At 49.3% G+C, this 26,464-nt stretch overlaps 1 protein-coding gene across 1 annotated transcript in view; it reads right to left on the bottom strand.

The window, feature by feature from the left end:
* Positions 1-652: 652 nt before the first annotated feature.
* Positions 653-26,464, bottom strand: part of EXOSC7 (exosome component 7) — a 37,775-nt gene continuing 11,963 nt past the window's right edge. The window contains exons 2-8 of the mRNA XM_043587199.1: positions 25,278-25,379; positions 24,894-24,988; positions 16,490-16,655; positions 11,208-11,278; positions 5,795-5,918; positions 4,554-4,709; positions 653-895 (exon numbers count right to left, since the gene is read on the bottom strand). Coding sequence (XP_043443134.1) covers positions 791-895; positions 4,554-4,709; positions 5,795-5,918; positions 11,208-11,278; positions 16,490-16,655; positions 24,894-24,988; positions 25,278-25,379 — 819 coding nt within the window. The 3' untranslated portion in view covers positions 653-790. The remainder of the gene's footprint in view (positions 896-4,553; positions 4,710-5,794; positions 5,919-11,207; positions 11,279-16,489; positions 16,656-24,893; positions 24,989-25,277; positions 25,380-26,464) is intronic.

Raw genomic sequence — 26,464 nt, 5'->3', positions numbered from 1 at the left:
TGTCCCCAGAGTGTGAAGACAGGCTGAGTAATCACATGACAACATCTCTGAAGCAGCCTTCTTCATGCTGATAAAGCAGGGAAATCTTATGAAACACAAGGGAGTGGTTACAAAATGCAGAGCAATTTCAAAACGAGTGATAAGAAAGCTGTGGCTGAGAGGCAAAGTGGCCACTAAGCACCCTGACCCTAGGGAGCTCGGCGTGAATTTCTTGGGAGGGCAGGAAGCAAGAACTGGGCTTCCCCGGGACTGAGGAAGGTTCACCAGCCCGGCAGAAGCCACAGGTATGTATCTGGGGCATATGCCTCCCTTCTCTCCCTCAGAAGCACCACATCCACAAGAATGAACCGTTTGTGTGTTCTTCTTGTTTTGAAAGCCCTACAGGGGAAATAGTTTTCACAAAATACATTATCATAAGCATTTCCTTTAAACCACTTTTCTGGCAGGCCCTTATTCTCGTGTTTGTGTTGTTGTTGTTTTGAACTCCTGCAGCAGGAGATAAAGGAGTCTCCCTGGAGAGGCACGACCAGAGAATTCCCCCTCGGACCGCAACCCTGGGCTCAGCTGCCATTGGCTAGACGAGGGCCAGACATTCCGGGCGGTCACCGAACGGCACCTTGGCTTACAGCTGAAGAACTCTAGCCATACCAAACCGGACTAGAAAACAGACTTTAATTTTACACGTACGAATGTCAGCTCAGGTTTACAGCAGGTAAGAAAAATATATACAAACTGTGGCTTAAAAAAGGAAAAGGAAGAAACACGCAGCCCGTGTTTGCGCTGACATGAGTCATCCCAGGAATCCGACTTTCTGTCTCTTGGGCCCCAGGCTTTCCTCCTTGTGTAGAATGCTCTGCAGGGAGGCGTGCAGCACCTTGCCCACTCGCTTGCCAGTCTGCAGGGCAGAAGAGAGCACACACCCACTAATGAGGCACACACACCCAGACCAGGAGAGCTTCCCTCGCTGCCTGCCAGCCGTCCAAACTATACCGGCTCCATCTGCCTTAAGGGACTCTTATTTAATTAAACAAGTCAATACAAAAACAACCCCCAAACAACAACAACAACGACAGAACAGTTACCTTCTGGAAAAATCTCATACTAAAAACAAAAACAAAGGAGAACACCTACCCCCAGGCCCAGGCGGCCAGCAGGAAGCAGGCAAGGCTGCCTCAGCCATTAGCTCCCGCTTAGCACTCCCGCTGCCATTACAACAAGCAGCAAAACCGTCAAGCAGACCTGGTTTTGGTTACTGCCGAGTCCTGCTGCCCGGTGGGGAGAAGGCAGAGGGAGGCCACAGGGAACCGAGAGTGTGTCTAATGAAGGAACAGATGGCTCTGGGGACAGGTTTGAACAAGCAGTTTCTCATTCACCTGCCACCAAATCTCTAAGCAGGACTGTTCAGAGGGGACCCAGCTGATACCTGGGTAGGGTCTCCGGTATCGCTGCCATGCAGAGACGCTAAAAGCACGGGATGTCAGGAGCAAGACGCATCAAGAGGTCAGACAACCCGCAGACTTCCTAATTAGCCCCCACACAGGAGACACGAGGGGGACCCTCAAAAAGAACTAACATACAAAAATCTTTCTCTATGAAACTGTTTTCTGTGTCTGAGCTCATGAATAATTTTTTTTAATGTTTATTTTTGAGGGGGAGACAGAGAGAGAGAGAGAGAGAGAGAGTGAGCAGGGGAGGCGCAGAGAGAGGGGGACAGAGGATCTAAAGTAGGCTCTGCAGTGACAGCACAGAGCCCGACGCGGGGCTTGATCTCATGAACCAGGAGATCATGACCTGAGCTGAAGTCAGACCCTTAACCGACTGAGCCACCCAGGCGCCCTGCTCATGTGTATTTCAAGACTATGATGAACCAACCACAGGTCTCCACGTCGTCAAGTCTTCCACATTCCCATAGGTTTCATTCAGTTGTGCTGCCGGTTCCACTCTCGGCAACGTCAGGGAGAAAGACACCCAGGCCTAGACCCTCGCCTCAACCCTCCCAGTTACGAGGAACTTCTCCCCTGGCCCCTAACTGGAACACAGGATGAGACTCCAAGTATTGCCGGAAATTCATATGAAAAGATCTCATTCCAAAAATGGGAAGTGTTCACTTGCATGAGATGCAAAGTCAGGGCTAAGGACCAAAGTGACCAGAAAGGTTTTTTCCCATAACATGAGAGAAGGAGAACATGTCAGAGTCGATCAGAGAGGGGTACTGATTACTCATATGAATGAAGGTGAGGGACGGGGTAAGAGGGGACGGGACAGACAGGACACTAGGACTTGGGAGGTCTGAACGTGAACGGCAGAGGCCAACCCCCCACCGATGTTTTAAGCTTCACAACAGGCATTTCTGGATTGCTGCTTCCCTGGGTGAGGCCAGAGCAGTCAGACAGGACCACGGGGCTATGGTTCCCCCTGAGCTGGGTCTGCAGACCTCATCTGCCGAGCCCCGGAGGAGGATGTAGCTCTCGGCTCACCAGACAGAGCTCTGGCTCTCCTACCAGCCACGGCAGCCGCAGCCTACCTGGTTTGTAGGGTCAAAAATAGCTCGGTGTGGCTGCAGGGGTGCCGGGGCAGCCCTAGAAGCGCACAGTCTGGGTGTGAATCCTACTGCCGGCATGATGAGCTGGGAAACCCACAGGCAACTTACCTATCTGCTACATGTCTCAATGTCCACGTCTGCAAAACCAAGGATAACAACAATGGTTGCCCCACAGGAAGGCTAAGGACTAAATGACAATAGGTTGGGTGCCTGGGTGGCTCAGTCGGGAGGAGGCATCTTGACTTTGGCTCAGGTCATGAGCTCGTGGTTTGTGAGCTGGAGCCCCGCGTCGGGCTCGCTGCTCTCAGCCTGTCAGCACAGAGCCTGCTTCGGGTCCTCTGTCCCCCTCTCTGCTCCTCCCCCACCTGCGCTTTCCCAAAAGTAAATTAAAAATAAGTAAATAGGGGCGCCTGGGTGGCGCAGTCGGTTAAACGTCCGACTTCAGCCAGGTCACGATCTCGCGGTCCGTGAGTTCGAGCCCCGCGTCAGGCTCTGGGCTGATGGCTCAGAGCCTGGAGCCTGCTTCCGATTCTGTGTCTCCCTCTCTCTCTGCCCCTCCCCCGTTCATGCTCTGTCTCTTTCTGTCTCAAAAATAAATAAAACATTAAAAAAAAAAATTAAAAAAAAAAAAAAAGTAAATAGATAAATGACATAATATGTTTAAAGCACTAAACACAGAGCACCTGACACATAGTGAGTGCCCGATAAATTGTCGTGATTCCTCACTGCTTTTCTTGTTTTACGTACTGGGATTCCCGTAAAATTCTCCTGGAAGAGGTGGGGGAGAAGAGCTCCTTCCAAGACAAGGTTTCAGAGCCACTTGTCTAGAAAGGCAGAACTTATAAAGTATTTGAAGGGTTTTTGTTTTTAAAAAAACTAACCAATTAACCAACCGGCCACGAAGAATCCCCCTGCCGTGCACGGCGAGAGACACCTGAGCTCCGGGCAGACCCACGCCGCGACACTGCCGCACCCCCACGCCCTTGAGGGCCGTCATGGGGCCTCACAACATGCCCAGCGGCAGGCACCCCGACCACTGTTACGCTCTCCCTGAGATGAGCTGCCTCCCAGCCCGGGTAGTCTGTCTTCACGCCTGAGTTCTCGACACCGTGCACACCGCTCATTTTTGCTTTCCAATAAGACAACAGAAAGAGAAAATGGACTTTAAATGCTTAGAGCCTTCAGTTCAAAGTCAGTGTTTCCAGGCGTGAAGGAAGAGTGGGCGTGGCAACCTTGCCTGCTAGTCAGCCATGACCTCTGGGCGTTGAGTTGTGATGCAGTACCCAGAGCAAAACACCTGGGTCTGGCCAACTCTGTTCCCGGCAAGTCAGTCAGTCAGTCGGTCAGTGTCAGAGTCCTCAAAGATTTCTGAAAAGTCAAGGCGGATGTGGGGGAAGGGGAGTCTGGGAAGACACAGGTGGTCCCTGCCACGGGGGCCTTTCAGGCCCGTAAGGGAGACACGCATCACCCCAATAGTTGGTGCTGCCTGACAGCCTGAGACCCATGGGGAGTGACCCACCCCGAGGCAGTTGGAAGGATTTCCTGTCTGTCTCCTTTTGAACACTTCCAGAGCCATGAAGACATGGGAAGACAGCATCCTTCAGCCCCCCGGCTCTACCTTTTCTCATTCCCTTCAAAGGACAGGAAGCAGTCAGGCGGGACCCCAGTTCCCTCATCAGATCGCAGAAGCCTGGGGTTTTAGTTACAAGCGATTCCATGTTATCAGTCCAACACACTCATCCATTTCATCTAGAACCATGGAAATGTGAGATCAGAGAAGGAGAGAACAAGGAACGATCACTGACAGGTTCCTTACCTCCCAGTCCGGAGCCCCCACGGCCACCACCCTTTGCCATGTCAGTAGAAACCAGCTCACACCAGCTGTTCTCCCAGCTCTAAGTCTGGGGTCAAGGGCGCAAAGGCAGAATTCCCCTGGTGTGACCAAGGGGGTAAGAAGCGGCAGCAAACACTCCCAGACAGTGCCTGCACCTGCTTCAGGGCCAAGCCTCACCTCCATCATCTCGAAGATGCTCTCTGGGTCCAGGCTGCCCTTCCCCACTTTCCTCATGCATGTCACGACTCCCTTGCTGGTCACGGACACCAGCAAGCTGGCCAAGGAGCAGGCCTCCTCCTGGAGAGTAGCATCCACTACGTGCCGGTAGCCAATCTGCAAGGTCAGAGTGCACACGCGGGTAACGCACATCCCAGATGCCCACCCTGGACAGCCTCGTGGAGGGAGTATCTCCACCAGCAAAGAACCTGCACTGCCCGTTCCAGATCTTATTTTAGATTCTGCTCATATGGAAAATGCCTGAAACAATGTTCAGCAATTCTACCACGGGCCACTCTGCCAGCAGAACAACAAAAGCATAAAAAGGAAATGTGGGGTGGGAGTGGGGTTAGAGCCATAATTCAGAGACTATCCAAGTGAGGCCACCAAACGTCTCCAACAGAGGGGCCCAGGGAGAAACGGACATGTGAGGCCACACAGATGTTTCACTGAAGACAAAGATGAATCAAGGGGGTGCCAGCTAAGTCACATGCTCAAAAATGAGTCAAGTGCAGATGGCTTTGGCCAGTCCCCACATTTCACCAAAGCCCCAGGCTCGTGAAGTGACTTCAGTGGAATTAAACCTGACCCATACAGTCCTGTTTTTACATGAATCCTGTGCGGAATCAGGGACAATCTAAGCCAACGCAGGCCTGTCTGCACGGCCTTGGGCAGCGCCAGGTACACAGCAGCATCAGCCAGAGCTTGGGCTCCACGGGCCTCGGTGCTAACGTAAAAGCCACACTTGACACAACAGATGCCCAGATCCTGCTCCAACCCCTCATTTCACAGATATGGACACTACAGCCCACAGAGGGGGCAGTGTTCGCCCTTCAACCTCCCTGCTATTATTCTTCCAGCCTAGACCCCATAGAATTGAGGGAATTAAGGGAAATGTGCACACAGGGGGTTTCAGGGAGATGCCTGGTATGGAGGAGCTTAACAAACTCTGGCTACTATTACTATGAACCCCCTCGTGTCCCCCTGCGACTCCGTCATGTCTTCCAATTAAAACAAATAAAATAAAAGGAAAAGCTGCTCATATAATGGCTTCTAAAATAACCAAATTACTGGATTTGGATTAAAGCTATTTCTATATGATCTGTGAAGCTGTAACTTCTCAATCTACTAAGTAACCTTAATGGGTTGGGGTTGAAGGAGACTCACAAGGAAGTCAAAAGCCGTCAGATACAACCACATACCTTGCACAGGGTGACAATGCAGGGGACATTCTCCACACTTAGCCGGATGCAGTCATAAGGGTCATCCGAGAGTTCAATATCCTTGGACCCCTCTTCATCCTCTAGAACCCGAACTCTTGGGATCCTAGAAACAGAAGCCCAATCAAAATCCCCACTCACTGTGAGGAAGAAAGAGAACTTCTTTTTCTTGAGATTGACAACAGGGGTCAGAATTCCCGCGCCTCACAAGATGAAGTCACACTCTGCTTGTACTTTATCATCCTCGTCCCTACCATCCCTGCCAAGAGTGCACAGGCAACACTGGAGAGCAGTGGAGGAAGGAGGTCTTTTTAAAAATAACACTTGGTCAATCAGATATGCACATGGGGGGAAAAAAAAGGAATCTTGATCCCCGCCTCATACCATATATAAAAATCCATACCAAATGGACTGTAGAGATAAAGGAGAAAGACAAAACAATAAAGCTTTTAGAAGAAAGACTAAAAACCTAAAACTAATCTTCATCATCTTGGCGTAGACAAAGATTTCTTAAACAGGACACAAAAAGGGCTTACCATAAAGGGAGAAAAAAAAAAAACAAAAAAAAAAACCCGAAAGATTCAATTGTGTTGAGAACTGTGAACTTCTGAAGAATCATAAAACCTAACACACAGATTTCTATATTGTGCTGTTTGTGAACAAGGCAAAGAATCTTAACCTAAGAGTGAATCCCTTCATGCTTAAATTACACAGGGTGTGAGGGACTTGTTAGGGAATGTGATGAGTTATTATGTGATCAGTTATATGAGATTCTTCTTGGTTTTTACCTTCTTACTTTCATGCAAAATTCATTTGTTACTCAGAAACTCTTCTTTGACATTGGAGGCCTTTGTATCCAAGATATTCTGAATATGTAAAATTATGTGTGCCAATGGAATACACTACAATAAAATAATACCATGTATCTGGATAATCCTCTAGAGTTTATTGGAATCCTTCCACATTTATTATTTCATTGAAAACAAAAAAGCAATGAAATAGATAAGAGTTGGACATTTTAATTGCCTGTTACTCAGTTATGTTCTTCAAAGACAGAAAAAGACAAATGAAACCATGGTCAATGTTGTCCTCCCCTCCCCCCCCATCCTCAGAGTCTAACACACTAACTGCCACAAGGAGGGACTCATTTATTGCCTAAGATTTAACTACTTGTTCAAGGTCACAGGCACTAACAATTGTTGGAGCAAAGACTAAACGCAGGCCTTCGGGCCCCAACAGCAGTGTTTGCTCTGCACCACTGCTAACGTAACAGCATCTGCCTATATAAAGGCAGAGAAACTAGAAAACCAGAGAAGAATAATGTACATGTGTCTGTATTTTCTCTGAAACTGACCAACCTGTCCACTTTTAACATGCTGGCAGGTAAACAGATGACGAAGATAAAGCCTGGGTCACTAAGGACTTAGGCAAGTGCTGAGGAGTCCCTGCCCATAACTACCGTCAATGTGTCCATCTGCTCTATATTTAGAAACACATTTGTCCAAATTAACATATTTAGACCCATGGAAGTGAAGAGCATGTTCTGAAAGGTATTCGCAAGTGCTACTAAGGCTGATGAGAAAGCCTGGGGGCTAAGAGAGCATCAATAGCTAACATTTCATTATTCTGGAAAGAGCTACTTAAGCTAGTAGAGACATTCCCAAAGGGGGGAATGTCTCCAGAGCTGTCTAAAGGGATAAACCCCACCTCTTTGATTTCATTGGCCAGGGCCTCTGTACACAAGCTGCATTTATTGCTAATTTTTTATCTTGACTAAATGGATATTAGAAATGAAATGATCTTGGGGCGCCTGGGTGGCGTAGTCGGTTAAGCGTCCGACTTCAGCCAGGTCACGATCTCGCGGTCCGTGAGTTCGAGCCCCGCGTCGGGCTCTGGGCTGATGGCTCAGAGCCTGGAGCCTGTTTCCGATTCTGTGTCTCCCTCTCTCTCTGCCCCTCCCCCGTTCATGCTCTGTCTCTCTCTGTCCCAAAAATAAATAAACGTTGAAAAAAAAAAATTTTTTTTAAAAATAAAAAAAAAAAAAAGAAATGAAATGATCTTCCCACATCAGGCTGATGTTCTACTTTCAGAAGAGCATGCATAATCAGCACTAAGCAGAATGAGACATTTTCTCAATGGCCCTCTGTACAATGTTTCAGAATTAATTATTATGTGGATCCTGAGAAACTTAACTGAAGTCCATGGGGGAGGGGAAGGAAAAAAAAAAAAAAGAGGTTAGAGAGGGAGCGAGCCAAAGCATAAGAGACTCTTAAAAACTGAAAACAAACTGAGGGTTGATGGGGGGTGGGAGGGAGGGGAGGGTGGGTGATGGGTATTGAGGAGGGCACCTTTTGGGATGAGCACTGGGTGTTGGATGGAAACCAATTTGACAATAAATTTCATATTAAAAAAATTAAAAAATATATATATATGAACTTCTGTTTGTCAAAAGACAGCATTTAGAAGTTAAAAAGAGAATCCAGAATGGAGAAAAATATCTGCAAACGTGTGTGTGCGTGCATGTGTACATATAAGCGGACATATTATGTAAAGAATTCCTACCAAACGTAAAAGACAACCTAACAGAAAAATAGGCAAAAACCCTGGAATGGCCTCTTCATAAAAGAGGCCACTAAAGCAGTTGATAAACATACAAGAAGATATTCAACTTAAATATTCATCAAGGAAATGCAAATTAAAACAATATGATACCAAGAGACACTCACTAGAATGACGGATATTAAAAAGACAAAAAAAAAAAAAAAAAAAAAGCCCACAAGTTGGCAAAGATATGAAGCAACCCAGGACGCTTATACAACACTGGTGGGAGTATCATCCAGTAAAAGCACTTTAGAAAACTGTTTTGCAGTGTATCTACTAAAACCAAACACAGCCATGCCTTATGATCCAAAACTTTCACCCATACCCAACAGAAATGGGTAAATACGTGCAAGAAAAATACAAAAATGTTCGTGTTTGGAATAGCCAAAAAAACTGGAAACTGCCCAGATGCTCATCAACAGCAGAATGGATAAATCAACTATGGCACGGTCACACAATGGAACAGCAGGCCGCGTAGAGCAAACTATGACTCCGGGCCACAATACGAGTGTCTCAAAACATCATGCTCAGTGAATGAAGCAGACACACAAAAACACCACACGGTATGATTTCATTTATATCAAGGACAAAACCATTCTATTGTTACAGGACAACGGTTCTCCTCAGTGGGTGTAGTGACTGCACGGGGGTGGAGGGTGAGAGGGCTTCTGGGGGCCTGAACACGTTGTTTCTTAAGCTGGGTGCTGGAAAATACATTTAACCCACAGAGTCCATTCATCTCTGTCTGGGGTGGGGGAGCCAGGGAGGAAGAGGCGGTCCATTCAGCTACCGTGATAGAAACAGCGTTGGTGCTTTTCCCTGCTCCTCTAACAAAAGCCGTCGATGATTCCAGCCCTGTTGGCTGTCCCTATACAAGACAACATCCACAGCAGATAAGCCGTGGCCAGGGAATGTCCACAGGAGCCAAGGAGTCCTGCTAGGGTCTGCCCTGGCTCAAAGTCTCCGTGTCAAGGGTACCCAGAGTGGAAGTACTAAGTAACATCCTATTTGAGCAAGTCAGGTAATCCATTTGAATTTGGGTCAGTTATGTTAACACACACACACACACACACACACACTCTCCTTCCTGACACTTTGGCCACAACATAGTTCAGGGGAAGGGCTACAGAAGTGCCTCTGTCCTTCTAAAGGACACGAACTGGACGTACGGTCTTTCCATGTATCAGGGGACCTGATGTCTCACATGGTCCACATCCCTTGCTATCTGCAGGGCTATTCTTGTTCTGGGGACAAGACTCCTGGCTACACCGAGGACAGGTGTCCTCCCCAACTTGAGCAGCTGGGTCTTACCATCCTGGGGCACAGCTTGCCCAACGCTTCCCCCCACAGCCAGACAGCCTCGAGCCTTGTCTGGTTCTACTCTCTCTTTTTGCCCTGGTGCCTGTGGAAAACCAGCTGGCAGATGGGGAGTGCTTTCCAAAGCTCCAGGTCCAACAGATGGCCACTTCCTTTCTTCTCCGATAGAGCCCGAGCACAGGCTGACACAAATGGCACTGGTACTCGGGCCCCACAGTGGCCACAAGTGCGTGGCCCGCCTCCTGACTGGTCTCAGCCAGGAGTCTAGTGGCACAGCTTGGGGTGGGGGTGGGAGGCTCCACAGCTTTTGTTCTCAGCAGGTACTCCATCCTGCAATGTCTCACCTGAATTTACTTAACTTTGTTTTTGTTTTCTTCTGAATTACCCAGGTAGTCTAAATCCACCATAGAAAACCTCTAAAATACAGATGAATGTTAAGTCGCCTATGATGGGAGCTCTAGAAAAGAATCACAATGACCATCCTGGGACATATCCAGACATATTAAATATACGAGTTACCAAAAGTAAAAATCAACAAAACAAACAAGATGAGAGGTCTGTGTTTAATGACTGGCTTTCTGTATTAACAAACTTCTAAGAGGCTGCTGTGCAGGATTTCGGTCCCCTATGTTGGGACACTCCGGTTGTTCTCAACTTGTCACCATTACAAAGAGGCTGTGATGAACATTCTAGAATAACACCCTCGCCTACTTATCCAATTAACCCCTTAGACGATAACCCTAGAAGTCTCTAACCCTCATTTTCTAAACCCCACGGTCCTCCACTCCCTCAATGTAAGCTCTCTTGTGGCATGAACGTCACCACCCATGTATTTATTTTTGAATGCTGCAAACCGTCCTCAAAGAAGCTGGCACGTAGAAAGGGAGAAGGCTACAGGATCAAACGGTTAGATGGAATGCCAACTCCAGGAAGGCTGAGTGCCTCGTCCCTTGCTGCACATCTGGCCGGGGAGCCTAACCACAGTGGCGTAACCACTTCCTGCTCTTAAACCCAAATGCAGGCTGCCGCCCTGCGTTTAGAACATTCTTGTGTCCGATCGGGGAATATGTGAGCACCTACTCTGTGTCAGGCATTGCTAGTGGTGGTGGGGATGTAGCAGACTGCACAACAGGTGAAACCCACGCCCTCGAAATTCTGTACCCAGTAACAGTATTTGGACAGTCGACCTCTGGGTGGTTTTCACTCCGTTTGCTTCTCTGTGGTTTTCTAACATTTTTCTACATGGGACATGGTTACTTATGAAAATAATAACATAAAAAACAAATACAGAAATATATGCACGTATTTAGTTTTATCTTGTGAAATCCAGAGCTTACCATTAAAGGCCACCATTTTTCATGCTAAACCCCTTGTCACCTTCCCCTGGAAGCTTTGGTAGAAGTGTCCTGAGTCTTCCATCACAAGTGTCGGCTGGGGTTCTCCGCAGGCCCACGGGGCTGTTTCCAGAAAGACTCACCTTGTATTGAAGAGAGCAGCCTTTACAGCAATGGAGATGGTATCGAACAAATTCCCGCCACATTCCAGCAGCTAAGGGAGGCAGGGGGTGAGGTGGGAAGAAAAAGCAAGGGTCATTTCTTACTCTAAGTATTATCCTAATTAAAGGACACTGGTTCCTAAGAAATACTGACCGAGCATTTACAAAATAAAGAACAGAACAGGCGGTTGCTCTCCTGACTGACACTCCAGGCGTCACCCTAATTGCAAGAAGCACCTGGAGGCCGTGCTGGCCTGGGCCCCACGGCTGAGGTCACCACTGGCATTGGCTGTGGGGCCACCACTCAGGCCCCGGCTTGCAGTGGATCTCCTCTAAGTGGCCCCCAGCCAGTTGGGTCTGCACTCAAGGAGGAAATGATCACCTGCATTTTGTCCCAAAGGGCTCCTGATTGCGGAGCCTGGTGGCTACTTACCAAAGGCAGGCGGGTCCTAAGCCTGGGCCTTCCGAACCCGACTCAGAATCTGGCACGTTTCCTTCACTCGCTGCATTCGTGCCCAGGGCAAATCTCTAACTTCCCTTTAAGCTCGAACCTCAAGTGCAGACAGCACCCTTCCCACGATGCTGCATAATTACTGCTTATTAAAATATGACCTCCCCTGACTCCCCACCCCACCCCGCCAGCCCATACTACTGCCTGGCTTTGTCACAGCAGCCTACTTGCCTAGCATGCGACTAGCCCTTCTCTACGCTGGTTCAGACACACTGCCGCACAGCGGAGAGCTCCAGCTGGACTCCTGAGTCAGACTGTCTGCTAGGATCCCCACGCTCACCGGGCAGCCAGGAGCTACCTCAGCGCTCCGCGCCTCATGAAGGGCAAAAATCACAACTATGTCACAGAGTTGTCACCAAGGCGGAAGGAGCCGGGGCGCCTGGGTGGCTCAGTCGGTTAAGCAGCCGACTCTTGACTTCCGCTCAGGTCATGATCTCATGGTTCATGGGATCGAGTCCTTCGTGGGGCTCCGTGCTGGCCGTGTGGAGCCTGCTTGGGATTCTCTCTTTCTCTCTCTGCCCCTCCCCAGCTCACGCTCTCTCTCAAAGTGGATGAACAAACTTAAAAAGAAAAACTTTTAAAAGAAAAACTTTTAAAGAAAAAAGAAAAATGTGGGGTGAGACCCTGGCATGTGTACTTTAGTCTCGAGATGGCCCTGAGGATCAGCCTGGGCTGAAGTCCACCATTTCACACGCCACTCTTCCACAGCATCTACTTTACGCAGAGAAAGTGCTCCAGCAGCCATGGGGCCCCCCAGTCGGAAAGGACCCTGGAGAGCCCATCACCCACCCTCACTTGGCAGGTGGGGACACAGAAGCCCTCTCACTCGTGCACAGTGGCCTGATACAGACTCTGATTTTCAACATTCTGGCTTATCGGCAAGAGATGAAATCAAGAGGGCCCCCCAAAGGGCAGGTACCAATCAGCCCGCCCTCCTCCAGGGATGCAAGGGATGAGCCCGCTCCAGGCCTCAGGTCCGCCTGCCCAGGCTCCTCAGGCTGTGCCACACGATGGGGTAAGCCAGATGGGGCGCTGCGAGGCTGACGCTCTTCTCCGCAGCATGCTGGCCACAAACCTTCCGGGATTCAGTTTCCCCGTCAGGAAAGCAAAGCCACGCTTCTCTACTGGGTGACCGTGAGGATTAAATGAGATCACATCCTCACCATTCCTGGCACATAACAGGGGCTCGAAGGCCCTACCTTCCTCTCTCGGAAGCCAAGCGGCTGAGGCCTAGCAAGAACCTTTCTGCCAAACATAGTGGTACAGCCAGGAGGCAGGGGAGAGTGGGCGCGATATGAAGACCCAAAGCGGCCGGACCCGGTGTCTGAACAGGCCCAGGCAAGCTAGGAGAGAACGGGAGGTGTGGGACGTCTAGCGTTACAGACAGCCTGGGCCGTGGTCCCGGCTCCAGGGCGAAAATCCCTCCTATAACAGAGGTGGGGAAGCAGGAGAAGTGGAGAAGAAGAGGACACACCTGGTCACAAACACACCTTCCCCTGTCAGGTGCACAGGTTCCAGAACACTTCTTTTAGGGGAAGAGCACAACTTATGCTGTTGGCCTTCTGGGAATGAGGGGGTTTCTTTTTGATGTCTTCTTTTCTTTTTTTAATGTTTATTTATTCATTGTTTAGAGAGAAAGAGAGAGAGAGAGAGAGAGAGAGAGCGCACATGGGAGGGGCAGAGAGAGAGGGAGACAGAATCGGAAGCAGGCTCCAGGTTCCGAGCTGTCAGCACAGAGCCCGACGCGGGGCTTGAACTCATAAACAGTGAGATCGTGACCTGAGCTGAAATCAGACACTTAACTGTTTGAGCCAGAGGGGTTTCTTTTCACAAGGCAAACCTCCAAAACCGTAATACTGCTAGGACGCACAAGTATAAAACATGTCTCCCCACAAGACACCTGCTCCTCCTGGACTTCCCCTCAACCATCCTCTCAGACCCCCGGGCTCAGCACCTCCCGGCACCACCCACAGCCAGCTGCCAGGTGCTGCGGTCGCTCCCCCGCTCCCCCTGCCTTGCCCATGCCCAGGGCCATGGACCACGTGCCGGCCTCTCATCCCCACTCCCGGGGCTATCACAAGACAGCCTTGTGACGGTCTCCCCCCCAAAGGTCGCTTGTATGCTGTCAATGTGACAGAGTCCTGACAGTTCTCCCACTCGGAGTCACAACCAGGCCACCGAAGGAGTGCGAAGCGGACAGAAGAGGGAAGCGTCCAGGAAGTTACATTTCTAGTCTCATAAAATACCCCAATGGAGGCAAAAAGAATAATACTGGAAATAGGTGGTTGGTCTGACTGTAATAGGTTCAAGTAAAGGCACCTACACTAAAAGCATAAAAACATGGAAAGTTGCCCAGCGAATATTTGGTTGAAAGATGGGCTCCGCCTGAGGACTATCCAGACCGGTTGGCAAAAATACATCGAGATTCACTCACTTTTGCAATTCCAGTGACAAGACTGGATTCCCACCATCTTGCTTCAAACATGGACTCGATGTATCCCGCGTATTTTTAGATGTAAAAGATAAAACAAAAACCCACGCGTGCCTCGCACGCACGAGGCACATTCCCATCAAGGCTGAAAGCAAACATTTGCTTTCACAGAAGTGGAAGCCTCCACAGATGCGAATTACACGAATGACAAAAACGGATCTACCTCAATAACAGAATTTCAAAAACTGCTTTCCTAATTCATTCAAAACTTTTCTGAGGATGACAACATTTCAAAAGATCATGTCTTATTTCCAAAATAAGACAGAGCCTGGAGAAAAAACAGGAGAGAAGAAATCCAAACGCGAGGAGTCTTAAAAGGAAAGGTCTGCAGGTGACGGGGACACAGTGTGCCACTGAGACACCTGCTAACCATATACTCCCTCCCCCCACCCCCACCCCCGCCCCGTGGAAGAGGGCGCCGGTTCTAAGCTGAGACAACATCCGATATTCATCCATCTTGCACAAGTCTTCACTCAGAGAACAGGTCTCTTGACTAAATCATAAAGTGGATCAGGACCCCTCACCGGGCCAGCGTCCTATAAAAATCACAAGCGCGGACAAATTCTGCTGAGGAACAAAAGCAGGAATCGCCAACGGACAGGTGCAATGCACCACAACACTCCTGCCTTTAGCTTCTTGGGGAGGAAGGAAAAGAGAGAATGTTCCTCAGACACAGGGTGGAACCTTACAGTTCGTACCATGGGGCTGCACCTCCCCAGGCAGCTATGAAGCCCGCCCCTTATCAGTGAGGACTGGAGGCTGCCGGCTCCCGCCTCATCACATCCGGCACCTGCAAAAGTACTTGCTTAGTAGGAATCACACTAAAAGGTACATCCCGCTTATCGGACATGAGGAGAAGCAAACGGACTTGTCATTTCATTATTTTTACCCATCAGTGTCAGCGTCCAGAACACCCCTAACCTGCGGGACAATGGTAACCACTGTTACCTTTTGGCCAGTTGTGCTCCATCCATTATCAAATTAATTTAAAAGTATCCAGAAAGCCCCGCCCTGTTTCATGCAGGGCCAACATGTGGAGACAGCCAGGCTCTTCCTCATCAAGAAGTTCCCTCTCAGTCCACGGAATCTGCTTTATCTCTAGATTCATGAAAGAATCTGTTTGGTTGACGGCCTAGCCTTGTGACCTCAATCTGAAGGGGAAGATGTAGCCACTCATCTCAAGGTTTATGAAATTTCACTAAAAGGAATAAACAGACCCAACGAGAGCCTGCCTTACACAAATAAGCATGTGGCACAATTAATCACACCGTCCAGGGGCCAAAACCAGGCGAGGAGCATTTGGGAAAACATCAGCAAGGAAATGGGAGATTGGCCTAGAGAGGCTCCTGTAGGAGTAGACTCGGGGGAGAAGGCTGCAGGGTCTCAGGGTCCTCCCCTGGGAAGTGAGGAACACACCGAGGGTGGGTTCCATGGTACTTTCAAGGGAGGATGGCTTGGTGAGGTCAACAGCAGGCACAGGCATTAGAGACCCAGCTTTGAGTGCCAACACCACTACTCACGAGCTGAGACCTCTTGTGCTAGGTCACTCTGCCTCCCTGAACCTTCGTTCCCTCACCTGTAAATGGGGCAATAGCACCCGCTCGCTAAAGAGTCGTAAGGGCTAAATGAAATGCATAGAAAGAGTTCATCCCCATTCCACGCAGAAGAGTACCCCAACTTGTCTAACTTCTGCCTATAACTTCTACCTGATAGCATCTAGAAAGCATCTCTTGTTTTTTATTTCTTCCCTGATGAGCTCGGTGGATAATTTTAGGTGCTACCATGATATGACTATGATTTCACTGAAGGATGGTATTATACATACAATACATATGTTGTATTTAATTTACAAAACTCAATACAGGGATGCCTGGGTAGCTCACTCGGTTAAGCGCCCGACTCTTGACCTCGGTTCAAGTCATGGTCTCATGGTTTGGGGGTTTGAGCCCCGTGTCAGGCTCTGTGCTGGCATCACGGAACCCGCCTGAGATTCTCTCTCCCTCTCTCTCTGTCCCTCCCCACTTGCATGCACGTGCACGCTCTCTCTCTCTCTCTCTCTCAAAATAAATTAATAAATAAATAATAAAGTTTTACAAAATGACAAAAATAAAACTTTACAGGACATCATTCTTTTTCCATCTAATCTCACCCTGGAAGTTGAAAGCATCCACTTGAAGAGGGCAAAAGCACCAGAAGGAAAGTAGGCCAACCAGTCTCCAGCAAAAGCAGAGAGTGTGGCCGTTGCAGCAACATGATACGTACCAGCACGTCCACATAGAGAATCCAGCAGTGCTCCCGGGGACTGATGCAGAGGGACTTCAGGTCAACGCTGCTCTTATTGTTAAATATGCGGTAGAGGGTGTTAGCGATCTCCGTGCCAAGGTCATCACCTCCCCGGCCTTCAAATTCAGGAGTAGCGTTGGCTGAACTACATAGAAGGGCAAGAGAAAAGCTGCGTGAGTCTTTTCAGAAACAGAGCAGAGGCACACGGCTTTGTTCCAGTTTCCTTATGGAATGCTGGACGGGCCAGGGGCTGTACAAGAAAAGTCACTGAAGTGAGGAGAGGATGGCACCTGCCACTTTTCCAGCCTCCAGACACACGCAATGAGCCAGACTGGCACGGTGCCCTGGATCTGTCAGTGTGTGTGACGGGGGTCCCCCCCCCGCCGACTTCTAACAGAAGCCATCTTTACCCAAAGAGACACGAGAGAACAATAGTAAAGTGAACCTTGGCCAGTAATAATTAACTCTCTTATCTTGACAATAGAATGCTCTTCTCAGACAGGCCCAGGAGGCCAGGAGGCCTAGAGTCAAGCAGTCTGGCCATGGAAAGGTCACATCACATACACCACCCCGAGTTTTCATTTAAAATGCACCACAAGGGGCGCCTGGGTGGCTCAGTCGGTTAAACGTCCAACTTCAGCTCAGGTCATGATCTCACAGCTCGTGGGTTCAAGCCCCGCGTCGGGCTCTGTGCTCACAGCTCGGAGCCTGGAGCCTGCTTTGGATTCTGTGTATCCCTCTCTCTCTGCCCCTTCCCTGGTCCTGCTCTGACTTTCTCTCTCAAAAATAAACATTAAAGAAAATTTATTTTTCTGTTTTTTAAATGTACCACCAAACTCTCAAAACAAAAACCACAACGTTAAGTACGATGACCTTCCTTGAATGATTTAGAAGATATGTATGATGGTATGCCAATTATATCACAAACTAGATTATCACTGTACTGAAAAGCAGGAAAATGAAATGAGAGAGAAAGATGGCCAGCTGATTAAATATTAGAATAGCCCTTTTACTTTATTTGCTATTTTTCAAGAGAAAAAAACTTTTCCGTTTTGGCCTCTTGAATCTTATGCCCAATTACCTCAACAAAGAATAAACAAGCATCAACATTTGTTGCCCTAAGCATTATTCAAAAGTATTTTGGGGGGCGCCTGGGTGGCTCAGTCGGTTAAGTATCTGACTTCAGCTCAGGTCATGATCTCACGGTTTGTGAGTTTGAGCCCTGCATCGGGCTCTGTGCTATCAGCACAAAGAGCCCTCTTGTTCTCTCTCTCAAAATAAATTAATAAACTTAAAACAAAAAAAAAGTATTTTGAGGGGGAAGGCATCTGGATGGCTCAGACAGTTAAGCTTCTGGCTTTTGATTTTCGCTCAGGTCATGATCTCGTGGTTCATGGGATCAAGCCTTATGTCAGGCTCTGTGCTGACAGCTCAGAGCCTGCTTGAGATCCTCTCTCTACCTCTCTCTTTGTTCCTTCCCCGCTTGCACAAGCATACATGCATTCTCTCTAAATAAACATTTTTTTAAGTTTTTTTTTTAAGATTTTCTTTTTCAGCAGTATCTACACCCAACACAGGGCTCGAACTCACAACACCGAGATCAAGAGTCTCATGCTCCACCGACTGAGCCAGCCAGGCACCCTATTATGCAAAAGTATTTAATGGGAAATTTTTGAGGGTTTTGGCTTAATAAAAAACAAACCCTCAATACATTATATACATCTGTGAGATAAGTAACCATTCCAATAATCACTTTGCTGTAATGAAGAGGGTCCAGAAAAGTAACAAACCAGCTGTTTCAGTCAGTACGGTCTCTACAAAATCATGTATTGAAACTTTCTGTTCCACACACTCATCCATCTAGAAGGTACCAGCTCTATGCTAGTACTGGAGACGGAGAGACTGAGCAAGGTGGATGCAGGCCCTAAGGTGGCAATTTCACAAAGTCAGGGAGCTTCATGATAGGGAGCAAAGAGCAGGAGCAGGGCTGGGGAGGATGTCAACCAGTGCCGAGGACCTCAACCCAGAAGGTGAGCAAAAGTGGGTCAGGGTATGGACAGGCAGGGGGGTTCCAAGCAAAGCAAAACCCACATGAAGGCTCAGGGCTGTGCCTACCCCATCTGCACAATGCTAAAAATCTCACCTAATGTATTTAAACATTCCTTTTGTCTAGACCATTCTCATATAGGTGTCAGGACGACCCCTAAAACAATCAGAATGTATCACTATATAATAACTCTGTTTCTCTATAGTCTTCCCTTACCACTATGAGCCAGCAGAGCCCTAATTTAAAATCCCCAAGAGCAACTTCATTACTGCCACAGCAACCTTGCTATTCCCTCACGGCCTCTGCTGGACTCAGGCACTGAACCACAAAAAGCAGCTCACTTAAGGTGAAATAATCAAGTTACCAAGGACCAACTTAGTAATTTTGCACAGCCAGCACACAAAAGCTGCTTCTAATTTAAACACTCATCAATATCAAGATCTATCTTTGAAGTGTGTAAAAACACATCTCTATAGAGCTCAATAGACAAATCTAGTTAGGAGGTGCTTATGCTTAAAATGTGTCCCTTTCCCTGACTGCAGTGGGCCATGCCCTCCTGGGTATGACTAATTAATTACTTAGGGATTGATGCATTCCCTCTTCGACAGCCCCAAGGGCTGATTTACAGAACCTCCTGGGTCCAACTGGCTACATTCATCTGCCCGTAAGACCACGCCCCACTGTTTTTTTGTGGTTTTTTTTGACATTAATTTAAAGTGGGAATTTTTCCTATTTTAAAAGTTGTTGTTTTGTTTTGTTTTTTTTTAACACATTGTACTTTCAGCATAGCTGGTAGTCAGGCAGAGAGGAAGGTTTAGAGGCTCATGAGACCATGAAAAGTTCCCGCATCTGGATGGTGCCAAGGCCTCCGGAGTGACTCTGGGGAGGAGGCTGGGAAAATGGAAGGGAATCGTCGGGGGCCGGGCGTTGGGGCACAGTAACTTCAGGTAACACAAGAAGAAAAGCCAAAGACCCCATATTCTAACGAAGGATGAAGGGTAGGGCTGGGGAAGAGAACTGAGGGTCCCCCCTCATCACTAGGGGTGCTCCTAGCACAAGGACACTTCCTAGAAGAGGTGGACGGAGATGCCGGCCATGTCAGAGGACAAGAAACCGAATGCCCGCAGAGGCCAGCCAGGTGACTACGTGCATCTGAACAAAGAGCAACCGGAGATCGGTGATCTGTGAGGGAGGCTGACAAACTGTCCAGCCGCTCCAAAGGCATTTTAACTCACCTCTGAAAACAAACTCCATTAGTGAAACAAAAACCTCACAAGTGGGGTCTGACCTACGGGAGAATGTGGTGAGACCTCAGATGGCCCAACACTCTTGTTATACAAGGTGGAAAACTTTAACAGCTCTTTTGAATGTCTACTATGTGCTAGAAACCACTCTTAGCACGTTAGATGCGCCAGCTCAATCAATTCTCACAACAACCCTACTATTTACGACCCCATTTTAGAGAAAACGAAACAGAGTCCCAGAAAGGTTATATAATTTGTCCAAGCTCACACAACTAGGGACGGGGGAGCTAAGACTTCCAAGCCAGGCAGCCCAGCCCTCATCTGCAAGGCTGCACCGGACTCTCCCTGAAGGTGGAATTCGGCATGCCTGGCTTGTAGCCTGACATGAGTCAAGCTAATGAATGGATGCTCTGGTGTTGAGATTTATTGTTAGACCACAAATACTGGAGTCAAGGAATGCAGACCAAAGGAGCCCTAAATAAAACGCTTCTCTATTAAGTGCAAAGTTTAAAAAGAGGGAAAGCACAACAGGCAGTAATCCTGGCTCCCTGCTCAGAGGTATCACAATACATTCTTTCAGCAGGGGAGTGTTTGCTCAGGGTTTGGGGCATAAAACCAAGTGCTTTCTCTGTTTACAACTGCCAAAACCAATTCAGATCCTTCCTAAGTATGACCCAGCCCCTTTTCCAGGGCAGTTGGGAAATTGCTTGCTGAGCCAATAAACTAATAAAAATCCTGGGAATGCTGCCCCACCCAGATCTCCACCCATCCTGACTCATCACCTCTACTGTGCTCCTCCTGCCTGGCACATCCCTGATTTAACTGGGGTAGAGTGAGATCAAGGCCATGTCCACCTGAGACAGGATTTCAGACACTAGCCCATTGTTTCCCTTGTGATCCATCTAGCCTGCAAATCTATAGAGTCTTACAGCCAGGTCAGGCCAGGACCATGACAGAGGACAGTGATTTAGCAGGTTCGTGGGGCAGGGCTAGCTCTGGGCCTCACCCCTCCAGGAGTCAGTCAAATGGTCCCGGCAGCAGGCCCCAATCCCTCCCATTCCCCTGTGTGCACATGTGCTCATTTCTGAACCTGCAGAAGCTTCCTTATGAGTGGGGATGGGAACAGTAACACATTTTGAACTGTTCATTGTAAGTTTCTGGGGAGAGTTATCAGTTCTTTCTGGAGACTTTCAGAGTACAGCCAGCTTCAAATGAGTTCTGTAGTTTGCCTGTCTGCTTTGTCCCCCGTCCATCAGGCACCAACAGGGACCCCTGCGAGCAGCACTAAGCACTGAGGAGCAGAGATCAAGTGGCTCCTTCCACCAATTCAGGGCTTGAAGCTCCCGGTTCAATATTAGTGACAAATACGAGCGACCACATCGACAAGTAAAGATCCCACCGGGAAGTGGCAAGTGTTGAGCACACCAAAATGTCTATGAATGAAACACGTTCTCCTCAGCTCCCTCAGTGAAAAACTGAAGCCGCTGGGAGAGGCTAAACCACGCTTCCTAACCCCCCATCAACATGGTGTCAGAGCAGAGACTAGATGGACCGCCACCTAGTGGTAGCCCAGACTGACACACCAGCTCACTCAATTCTTACCTTTCCTCCAGGTTTCTGACAGAAACCATCTTCTTCAAAGTTTCAAAGTTCTTACTTAAAACAGCCTGGTCTCGGGTTATGACTAACAAATCGAAGACAGGAGATGGGAGTTAGAAGGTCCCAGATTGCTCCCAGTTTTGATGTGTGTTGCCAGGCATCCCTGGGGCAGTGCTCAGGAACCCCAAGCCTTTACTACTCCACTGGGATGGGGATCAGGGCTGGTACAGCTGAGCAGCCCCCTCCCAAGGGAAACATCCCCTAGGCACAGGGGAAAATGATGGGGGTGGGAGGCCAGGTCTACCTCAGGTTCCATGTATTATTCCAAGCCAACAAAACCAAAGTAGGACAAGTTAGTGGAAAAGCAGTTAGCTCTCTAATCACCAGGAATTGAAATAATTAAACCCTGGAAGTTGCTGATGAGTCAAGCTGGGCTCAGACTGACAGCCCCACCCTGCCCCAATTACTGTCCTCCGGCTGGGTAACACTTCGGCTTCAGTCTGTGGATGGGCAGATGCCCTGGGCTCTCCTGCGGAAGGGCTTCGTGGGTAAAAGCCTTAGAGCTGGGCACATCTACATTCCTAGTCACTGGATAGGAATAAAGGGGTTTGTTTGTTTATGCAATTAAGAGTTGCTCTTTAGGGCGCCTGGGTGGCGCAGTGGGTTAAGCGTCCGACTTCGGCTCAGGTCATGATCTTGCAGTTCGTGGTTCGAGCCTTGTGTCGGGCTCTGTGCTGACAGCTTGGAGCCTGGAGCCTGCTTCGGATTCTGTCTCCCTCCCTCCCTGCCCCTGCCCGGATCGCACTCCATCTGTCTCTCTCTCAAAAACAAACATTAAAAATAAAAAAAAAGAGTTGCTCTTTGAAGATTCAGATGAGGCTTTGATAAAGGTGGCAGTCAGCAGTGCTTGGTGAATCAACATCTCCCTTCTCTGTAGGAATACGAGGTTTTGTGAATCTCTCATGGTGATTCTATCACACTAACTGAGCCGCTTAAATAAGACACTAAAATGTGCCACTTGAGACTATCCATCTTGAAAGAGAATCAAGGAGGACTCCCTGGGAACTGGAGCTTCTGGGCCTGTTGAGGGTCTCCTGAGAGAAGAGAGGGGAGAGAAGAGAGGAACGGGCAGCCCAGCTCAGCCGGGAGGGGGAAGCTACTCCTGGGAGCCGGATCTGGGGAAGAGGCAGTTCCCTGCCTCCTCCCACCCTGGAGCCTCCCTTCCTTCACAGCTGGGACAAGAGCAGCAGGCTAACCCGGAGTCGTGTTCAGACACGGAGCCACAGTGAAATGTGTCCCCTCTACCTAGCATCTGAAGGCAACACCTTCCCTTTGGTGTGGCTGGGCTGACTGCCTGTGGTCTGCCTAAGATGAAGGAGGTAGAAGACAGTGAGGAGGAAGAAAAGAAAAGCAAATTACAGTTCCCCACACATGGTGTCTGCCCCTCGGTGACCGTTCACTACACTGAATTAGGCAGGTCAAGGCCAGGAGAGACATTTTTCTTCCACCGACAGCAAAGGAATCAGCTGGAGGCCCGAACAGGGTCACCACCATCCACGGCAGCTTAAAGGATGAGCCAGTCCCACTGGACAACTCAGATCGGCGAGGGGAGGCGGGTCCAACCAGAAGAGGAGACGGCTGGCTGGGGGCGGGGGGTGGGGGGGCGTCTCGCAGGGCAGGGTGCAGGAATGGGCTGGAAGGAATACTGGCCAGAAAGCTGAACGCGGATACGTTCTCGGAACTCTGAGCACCACACCCCCGGCAAGCTGGCTTCTGTAGGCTGCGCGAAGTAGAACAAGGCAAGACTCAGGGTCGGAGAGGCCCGAGCCGGCATTACTAGCTCTGTGACCCCGGGGGCTTGTTTACCTTCTCTCAACCAAGTTGGTTGTCTCTCTCATAGGAATGTCGTGAGGACAAACTTCTGAGTTTGGAAGAAGATCAGAAGAATCTAACTCACCATGTAAATGGCGGTTGGCATCTATGCCGAAAAGGCGGACACAGCGGGCCCAAGGCTGCTATCTTTAGAAGGGCCTGCTTGAAAGGTGGGCCCTCGGCTGGCATCTGGGAACTTGACTCAGAGTGTTTCCAGTCAACAGTGAACTGTGGTCTGCTGTGCCTAGACTATTTGTGCAAATAATATGATAAGGGGAGTATCTGCTTTCCTTCTGGGATTTGGAAATTTTGGTATGTGTTAAGCAGAGGGTGCCCATGGGACCAGCCCCAGTGAAAATCTCGGGGGCCGAGTCTCTAATGGGCTTTCATGGGCAGAATCATCACACACGTTGCCGCGCTTCGTGGCTATGATAAATCTCAGCTGCGAGTACAACTATATGCTAAGTCCTGGGGGTCCTTCCAGCAAATCTCCAAATACGGGAGTGGTCTTGGGGACTCCCATACAGAACCAGTATTACATACCTGCACCCAGCATGAGCTAAGAGAGAGCCTCACCCACCTCGAGAAAGCCTGCCGTCACCATCTAGTTAGAAGCAACGTTCTAGACAGAAGAGGGACTGAGCTAGGATCCCAGGTTTAAAAAGCCCAAGGCCGGAGAAAGGGGAGGCAACAGGAAGGAGAAAGAACACTCATGGAAAGCCCACTGGGAGCCAGTCACGGTGCTGGCACTCACTCTGCCTTCCTTATTTCATTCCGTCATCCTCACAAGAGTATTAGTACCCCGATTTTTTAGATAAAGAAACTTAGGCACAGAGAGACTAAGTAACCAGCCCGAGATCACACAGCTGGCCAGAGAAGGCTGGCTGCTGCAGAAACTGCGGAGTCCTCACTTTTCTAGCAGCCACACGGCCTGCCTAGCTGCCACTCCCTCTGTCTGTCGGGCTATTTGGCCGGCCCTCGTCCTTGCTCTGCCAAGCAAGTCATGAAAAGTTTTCTGCAAAACTAGAGCAGGAGGAGAAACAAGACATTTTAGACCAAATGGTCCTTATTTATCTATGTTTGATATTCTTCAAAGCACTGTAATACCCACCATTTCACCGGACTCTCATAACAACCATGTGCTGGGCTGCCTGATGCCTCCTTTCTCCAACAGGGACGAGGCCCAGTGCGGGCCAGGTGACTAGGACAAGGGCAGGACTCGAGCCAAGGCCTTCTTCCACACACCCCAGTGCCTGGTGCATAGGAGGGGTGCAGGAAATACCTGCTGGCTGCAGAGGTGATGACTGAATACAAAATCAAAGTGGGCTCAAAGGAAACCAGAGGTCCGGTCTCCAATCTACCTACTCACTTACTTACTTTCTTATTTATTTGAGAGAAGGTGCACCTGCAAGTGGGGGAGTGACAGAGGGAGACAGAGAGAGAATCTTAAGCAGGTTCCACGATCAGGGTGGAGCCTGAGGCAGGGCTTGATCTCATCACCATGAGATCATGTCCTGAATTAAAATCAAGAGCTGGACACTTAACCGACTGAGCCACCCGGGCACCCCTCTGAATCTTCTTTTAAATCGTTTTTCTTTAAAAACATATGCATGGTACTGACCAGTCAACGAAGAACTCCAAGTACCCTTCATTGGGTTTCTCCAGCTTCGGCGTCCCCATTTCGGCTTTCACTCCCACCAAGATGTCTGTGTGACCCTGCAGACACACGCAAGAAGGGTCCTCACTCAGGGCAGGTAGCCAGATACCCAACCGCCTCCTTCCTCTCCCAGACTGTGCCCCCGGGGACTCTCAGGAACTTGTGAAGTGGCCCTTTGGAAAGGTCAAGGGTCCTTCAGATCTAGACAGATACCCGCCCAGAATTTGGCTTGGGTCTTGGGTCCACCCCAGAAATGTATGTGCTCCCAAAGCCCCGAGGGGCCTGCAGCTGGTCCCCTAGGACCTGCCCATCCTCCCCCCGGGCACGGACCGTGGCCACAGTACTCACCAGCTTGACCCTGGCAGACCCACTGGTGTTGGACACCACGTCGGTTTCCACTTCGACACATCGGTAGTCCTCACAGCCACGGCCGTCCACACGGAGGTCTTCCTAAGTGCAACGACCACAATCCTAACACAACCACAACCAAAGCACCAACAGACTCCCCAACTCATCCGTGCCATTTCCCTCCTAGAGAACTAGGCAGTACAACATCCCCTTCCCCCTTAGCGAAATCACCCAAAACTCTCTCCTTTTGCTGGTAACAATATTCCTATCTTACATCTGAGGAAACAAAGACTCAGAGAAGTAAAGCGGCTTGACGGATGTGATGCAGCCATGATGCAGCCATGTGGCCGACGTCCCACAGCTGGTGAGAGCACACTGGGTTTCTACCCAGGTACGTCCCAGCGCAAAGTCCACACCACATCCCACTATACCAAACAGACACACGGAACAAACAAAATCGGAACAAGAGGCGAAATAAGCTGCCTCTTTCCAAGTCTGCGAGTCCAAAACCGCACCAGGAGGTATGCACTGTCGGGGCCACAGAGCCCAACTCTCTCGGCCGCAGGCCTCCCGCACCCTAACCTGAACAAAATCTACTCTGTTAACGGCTAAAAAACCCAGCTATCATCTCTACCCTGGGCATTCTCTAGAACAGGGACGGCACACCTCGGCACGAGGGCCACCTGCTTCTGTAAAACGTCTCGCTGGAGCACGGCCAGGTCCGTTCGCTGAGGTTGTCCATGGCTGCTTCACACTCCAACGGCAGAGCTGCGCGGTTGTGACAGAGATCTTACGAGCCACACGCCCCAAATCTTCACCATCTAGCCCCTTCCAGGAAAAGCTTGCCGAACTCTGCTGCGGGAGATGCGTTTCAGGGTGGCCCACGTCCTGCCTGCCCTTTATCCCTGTTTATTTACTCTTTTTTTTTTTTTTTTTTAATTTTTTTTTCCAACATTTATTTATTTTTGGGACAGAGAGAGACAGAGCATGAACGGGGGAGGGGCAGAGAGAGAGGGAGACACAGAATCGGAAACAGGCTCCAGGCTCTGAGCCATCAGCCCAGAGCCCGACGCGGGGCTCGAACTCGTGGACTGCGAGATCGTGACCTGGCTGAAGTCGGACGCTTAACCGACTGCGCCACCCAGGCGCCCCCCTGTTTATTTACTCTTATCCACGTATCTCACAGA

This window comes from Prionailurus bengalensis, chromosome A2 (assembly GCF_016509475.1).
Source record: "Prionailurus bengalensis isolate Pbe53 chromosome A2, Fcat_Pben_1.1_paternal_pri, whole genome shotgun sequence".
Classification (NCBI taxonomy): domain Eukaryota; kingdom Metazoa; phylum Chordata; class Mammalia; order Carnivora; family Felidae; genus Prionailurus; species Prionailurus bengalensis.
The sequence above is the reverse complement of the archived record's forward strand: the minus strand, read 5'-3'. Positions and strand labels throughout refer to the sequence as shown.